General features: G+C 61.7%; 1 protein-coding gene across 2 annotated transcripts; it reads left to right on the top strand.

Moving 5' to 3' along the window:
* Nucleotides 1-203: 203 nt before the first annotated feature.
* CRYBB2 (crystallin beta B2) lies at nt 204-4,522 on the top strand. 2 transcript variants are annotated; one of them, XM_085310298.1, is made up of 5 exons: nt 204-257; nt 1,530-1,648; nt 3,124-3,256; nt 3,852-3,994; nt 4,354-4,522. In XM_085310298.1, exons 1-5 carry the CDS (start codon nt 204-206, stop codon nt 4,520-4,522), a joined length of 618 nt encoding a protein of 205 aa, XP_085166424.1. The 2 variants fall into 2 exon arrangements, with proteins under 2 accessions (XP_085166424.1, XP_085166423.1); XM_085310297.1 differs by having other exon boundaries at nt 3,124-3,298.
* The last annotated feature ends 1,873 nt before the right edge of the window (nt 4,523-6,395 follow it).

The raw sequence follows: 6,395 nt of genomic DNA, 5'->3' as shown, positions 1-6,395 counted from the left end.
GGCCGAGCGCAGCTTGCGGCCCCRGGGCGCCGGGAAGGGCCGTGCAGGGAGTGCTGCAGCGTGCCGGGCGCCGGGAGCGGACGGGGCTGCCTCCCACGTGCTGCGTGCTGCGGGAGGGCGAGCGGGCTCTGGGGTGCCGTCCCCGAGGGCAGCTTTTAACCGGGTGAGTTTTCTTCCCAGAGGAACAGACCCTCCACCTTACCATGGCTTCCGAACACCAGATGCCAGCCTCCAAGCAGCAGCAAGCCAGCTCCAAGGTCAGTGCGCGATTTCTGCCCCGGGGCACTGCGGCAGCTGTGCCGGGGCTCGGCAGCTCCCTCGCAGCCCCCGGCAGCTGCGGCCGGCCCCTGCCCAGAGCATCGCCCCGAGCACGGGGCTCCCCCGGGAGCTGCAGCCTGGGCTGCTCCTGCCCTCTGGGAGCTGCTCCCTCCTCCCCAYATGGCAGACGGGGTATTTGGCACTGACCCATTTTGGGAAGGGGACGGGCAGGAGGAGGGACAAGGCTAAACCCTGGGAATTGCCCTGGTGTCACCAGGTGACGGGCTTCGCTGCGAAAGCGCTTCCCAGGGCTGTGTGYGCGCGTGGGCAGGAAACTCGTAGGGTTTTGCGGGCACTGCCCAGGGCSCTTTCCTGAGGCCTCAGTGCAGGGGCCGGGCTGGTGCCGGGGGGTGGGGGTGGTGTCTCTGCTCCCCTCAGCAAGCTGGAGGAGACCAGGCAGGGAAAACCCTCCGTGTCGGGCTTGGACGCCTGCCCGGAGTGCRGGGCTTGGCCCAGCGGCTGCTTCACCTGGCAGGTCCCTGCCGGCAGGGCTCTGCCCTTCCCGCAGCCCGAGCTGTCGGTGCCACCCCTTGCTGGGGGCGTCCCAGTGACCTTGTGGGAACCGGTCAACTCCTAATCTCCACAGACACAACACATCATTGGCMTCCCGCAGCTCCACTGACCCATGAAATCCGTGCTGAGCAGGCAGAGCCCAGCCCGCTGAAGATGCACTAATGCCGTCCGACCATGGCTAAGCCCCTGTTGATCTTGCTGGCTTGCTAGGAGCTGGAGTCAGGCTACAGCCGTGACCGAGAGCTGCGTCTCAGGCAAACAACCCCGATTGCCCAGCCACATTTTGAACCTGTCCTTTGCTCAGGGAGCTCTTTGCGAGTGGCCCCACCGTGCTGGGAAGGCATGGGGAGGAAACCCAAAGCAAGTCAGAACTGCGAGCTGATAGTGGCACTGGTGGCTGGAGGGACTGCAATGCTGGCTCTGAAGCTTGCTGACTGCTCAACAGTCACCAAAGCAGCAGTGCCCATTTAGGAGGAAAGTGCAAGGTCTGGRCCGCAGAATGAGGGAACCCACGAAGCTCCCAGAGAGGGAGCAGGGACCCGCGCCAGGCTGAGCACTGCTCTGGGTGGCCAGCCCATGGTGGGACATAGCATAGGGCACCCGTCTCCCCCAGGTCCTCTGCAGGGAACCCTTTGCTTTTGGCTCTCGCTTTGCTGAAGCCAATGTGCTGCTACTCTTCCATCTCTCTTGTGTTTCAGATTGCCATCTTTGAGCAGGAGAATTTCCAAGGCCGCTGCCATGAACTTAATGGTGCCTGCCCCAACCTGAAGGAAGCYGGAGTGGAGAAAGTGGGCTCCATCCTTGTGCACTCGGGACCGTATGTACCGGCGTGGGGGAAGCGGAAGGAAAGGGACCATGCGTGCGGGTTGTCACATGGGAGGGCTGAGCCATGGCAGGGCAGGGTCCGAGCTCTGAAGGGACCCTGCCCTGCTCCCCGGCATCAGCACCTGCACCCTGGATTTCACGGCTGGCTTCCTGGGTGAGGACAGCCCCACACAGCAACCCTCAGCCCTTTCAGGCAGCACGAGGCTTCGTTGGATCCCCTTGGCTGTGACACCAGTCCTTGCTCTAGGACTGGAGGCTGTTTTCCTGCCAGTCTCAGGATGGGAAAGCACTTGCCTTGCAGGYGTTAAATGCCCAGCTGTTTGGAGGCTGGAGGCCTCCGCTCCGCCAGGCTGGGTTCAGCTCCACTGCAGCAGCGTGAAGATTGCTCTGTGCTGGGGTGGGCCACCTCTCCGCCCCAGCCAAATCCCCTGCAGGGCTCATTTCTCATTTTGCTCTGTGCCGAGTGCCCCAGTTGTCCCACAGGTGACTTGTGGTGCCACCAGATGCGCAAGTGGGAGCACAAAATGTCCTGGGGTCAGCCTGCATCTGCCCTAGCTTTGAGGAGCCTTAGCTAATAAAAACTGCAGTCTTGGTGTTCAGCCCTCCCGGGTGCTTTCTGCCRTGACGGTAGGGCCGATTGTAGCTGGGAAGTTCAGCTTGTCATGTCCAGGATTTCCTGTGCTGCAGAGTGAATCCTGTGGTGCTCCTGCCTCCCCCCTTCCTTGGTAGGGAGAGGAATAGGAAAGCTCTAGCACTAACTGCACTGTTAATCGTCTCCCCCTCCACCCCCAGTTTGGCTTCCTTCCTTTTCGGAGTTGCGATAGGCACAGGCGGTTCCTGCTGCTCCACCGTGCACAGCTCTGCAGGCATTGCCGCCTTCTCCTGTTTATCTTTTGACTCCCTCTGTGTGTGCTCCCAGCAAGGGAATTTGCTTCCCAGAATCAGAGAGCGACTCTGGGCAATGAGGAATTCCTTAAAAACACCTTCCAAAGCCCCAGAGCAGATSCCTCCTCTTGTGAGAAGCAGCACTCGCCATCCCAAGGAAAGCAGCGGAGCAGCTGCACGGCAGCTCTGGCAGGAGCGCAACGCCCATCCAGGTCATGTCGGTGAGGACAGCTGCGCTTCTGCMCAGTCTTTGCTGATAGAGGCCTGGGCTTGACTGCATCAGCACAGCTGTTGAACAGGCTCATGTGCCCTGCCAAAGAGGCACTGCCATGCAGGCAGAGCTGCCAGCTCTCACCCTGGCACCCCTCCGGGCCCCTTGCCAAGGCCACCAGGATGCTTGTTTCCACTTTATACTAGAAATTAGGGGCCTGTGCGCTGCCAAAAAGGCATGCTCACAGGGCTAACACTGAGGGCCAGAGGAGACCGTGTTTCTTGGGCTCCCTGTTGGGAAGCACAGTGGTTGGGGGTGCTGGTTTGTGCTCCTCTGCCCACTTCTGAAGTTCAGCCTCTGTTCTGTTCCAGCTGGGTGGGCTATGAGCAGGCAAGCTGCAAAGGAGAGCAGTTTGTGTTTGAGAAGGGGGAGTACCCCCGCTGGGATTCCTGGACCAACAGCCGGAGAAGCGACAGCATCACTTCCCTGAGACCCATCAAAGTGGTGAGAGCACCCAGACAGCCACTACCCACCCGTCAGGCCAAGGTCTGCAATGAGAAGTCTTCCCCAGCCTTCCCCAGCCTTCCCTAACCTCGCAGGTGGAGGAGCACCGACTCCTTTGCACCATTTGTTTGAGTTCTCCGTGGCCCCCCTCCCAGTATCCTCCAGGGCACAGATGCAGGCATAGGTCTCCATTGGAGCATCACACACAGCCAGGAGCCTTGGCTCACTGGGGGAGCGCAYGGGGCAACGTATAGGCTGGGGAGCAGTCTCTGGGTGTAGCTTTCAGAGGGAAGTGCAGGGACAGCGGGCAGTCACAGGACAACCTGATCGCAAGGATGTTTGTTGTTAAGTCTAACAGTGCCCACAGTACCTGTGCACACAGCCAGGTCTTGGAGCTGGAAGGGAGTAGAGTGCCTCTGGCACCAGCAAGAGCCACTGCATGCAGTCCTAGCCTGCCAGGGCCTGCTCTGGGTCCAGTCCCTCGCCTCAGTTTCCCCATAACCCTAGGCTTGCTGTAAAGTGCTTTGCTTCCCTTCTAACCCAGCCCTGAGTTGTTGCAATCGCTGACCCCCTGTTTCTGATCTCGCATCTGCAGGACAGCCAGGAGCACAAGATTGTTCTGTACGAAAACCCCGGTTTCACTGGCAAGAAAATTGAAATAATAGATGATGATGTGCCTAGCTTCCATGCTCATGGCTATCAAGAGAAAGTATCGTCCGTGCGGGTGCAAAGCGGAACGTAAGACTTCAGGATTGGGTTTGCCCTGTGTATTGGGACCTGGGCAACGTGTCTGCTGCTCCCTGTCCCTGTAATGAGAAACCCTGGGGCAAAAGCACTGCTCTGCTGGAGGCTGCRCAGTCTCAGCTTCCTGGCTGCATCCAGCTTGGTGGCCAGGCTGCTCCAGGTGGAACAGGAAAGTGGGCAGTTCATGGCAGGGAGCCCAGGGACTTCAGGGCCCGTGCAGGTGGCCCTGGGGCCCTGCCACGCTTTGCTGGGTCTTTGAGCCCTGGGCCCTGGCTGGGGTTGGTCCTGTGGCAGGGGCTTCTCTGCTGCGCGGTGTCTTTCAGTGTTCAACTCTGCTGTGCTTGCCTTGGCAGGTGGGTGGGCTACCAGTACCCAGGCTACAGAGGTTACCAGTACCTGTTTGAGAAGGGGGATTACAAAGACAGCTCAGAGTTYGGTGCCCAGCACCCCCAGATCCAGTCGGTCAGGCGCATCCGGGACATGCAGTGGCATCAGCGCGGGGCCTACCACCCCACCAACTAGAGCCAGCCGGCCCCCGCACCCCRCGGAGCAAGGAAGCAGGAACAAGCTTTCACCGCTGCTGTTTTCCAAAGGCCCCACGCTCCCACCGTGTGATTAACGCTGCCGCTGAAGCAACTGAATAAAGCTTTGAGTTTCAAACTCTCTGGTCCGGMCCCTTTCTTCCCTGTGGGGAGGGGGATGAGGGCAGACGCACCRGGGCCTGGGCTCCTGGGGGCACAGCATTAGCACAAAGCAAAGCACTGCGCCCCTCGCCTGACGCATGTAGTGCTGACCCTGCTTCCCACCACCCTCCCTGCAAAACAGTCGGCATCAGCATCATTGCGGCAGTCCCTAGCCAGCGCTGATAAAATATGAAACTGTGATGCAAAGAGCTTCTCCCTCGGGAGGGAGCTGAACTGCTGAGTTCAACAGGAAGGACAAAAGCCCTTTGCCTCCTTCACAGACCGTGCCAGTCTGTTCCCACGGGGCCGGGGCCCAAACGCTGCACCCCACGCCCAGGACCGGTGTCTGCCGGGAGGGAGAGGCAGCACGGAGCGAACGCCTCCTCTCCAGCCTGGCGTCCTGCTGCCAGGCGGTGATGGCGTTTGGGGAGYTGGCAAAGATGTCCCCAAACTGCCATGATGTCTGGGCAGACACACCTGCAAGGGCTGGTGGTTTTACCCTCACAGCCAGAAAGCCTTTCAACTARATGAATAATTACTTTAATTATTATTTGTAAATTGCGCAAATGAAGCTGTTCCATAGTGACTCTAGCAGAGAAAAGCAGGATTTTTCCTGAGTGCCCGTGCTTCCTGTAAGACTCATGTTTGCTCATGTCCTGCTGGTACGACAGGCATCACAAATGAGGCCTTGRTGCCCCTTATCTACCTATTGCTATGAGTTATTTTTACAGTCCTGTCAGGATTTTCACAGCCAGCAGCGTGCAGTGCGCAGTAGTGCCAGGGCAGGTCGCCGAGCCTCGGGGTGCCGACGCGCTGCCGTCCAGGCGCTGAGCTTGGCCGCTGCAGGACGCTGGCTCGGCGGCTCCACGCCGGCCGCCCACCACGCGCACCTACGGACACGGCAGGGGCCAGGAGGCGGCGGGACGCGGGTGCCTCCTGCGCGGCGCAGCCCGGGCCGCTCTGCCCGCACGCCGGATCGCGGGCAGCCACTGTGTGTCACTGCAGCTTTGCCCAAGGCGCGTGCGGCGAGGCTGCCGGAGATGCCGGCTGCGGGGAGCAGCGTGGCTCCTCCGGGAGCTCGACCGCAGCCCGTGGCCCGTGCAGGGCGAGGGCTGGGGGCGGTCGCCGGTACCTAGGGAAGCGCGCGGGTCCCCCGTGGAGCTGCCACCCCCCCAGCAGTGCGTGTGCCAGGCAGACGCGCAGACATGGCGACGGGCGCTGCCGCCCTGGTGCTGGCCACGTGGGCCTCCGGGCAGCTACCCGCTGCRTGTCGCGGCGCCGCTCTCCACACCGGCCCGGGCGGCTTCCCCCACGCTGAGCCTCAAGCGCAAAAATCCCCTGGGGCAACTGGCTGGGGGCCGGCAGGCGGGCGGCGTGCTCACGGCCCGCTCCCTGGGCCGGGCGGTRGGTGTGAACGGCAGCCAGCCGCCCCGCTCAGCCCGGAGCGAGGAGGCGTCGGCGAGCCGACAGCTGTCGGGCGCGGGTCGAGGCGGGAGAGGCGGACAAGATGGCGGCCTGTCAGCCACCGGACAAGATGGCGGCCGGGTGGTTGCCATGGAGACGGGCCSCTGGGGCCCCCAACAGCGGGGTTTTCGCCCTGCAAGTTCACTGCGTCTCGCGGCCCTTCCGCTGTGCTCCGAGCGCCTCTGCCGTGCCGAAGTCACCCCTTTTGGAAAGGCCTCCCTCAACCGGGCGATATTCTGARTTCATCA

This window comes from Rhea americana, unplaced genomic scaffold (assembly GCF_003343005.1).
Source record: "Rhea americana isolate MKP2758 unplaced genomic scaffold, rheAme1 scaffold_315, whole genome shotgun sequence".
NCBI classification, from domain to species: Eukaryota; Metazoa; Chordata; class Aves; order Rheiformes; family Rheidae; genus Rhea; species Rhea americana.
Note: the sequence above shows the minus strand (reverse complement) of the source record. Positions and strands in the feature narration are given on the sequence as shown.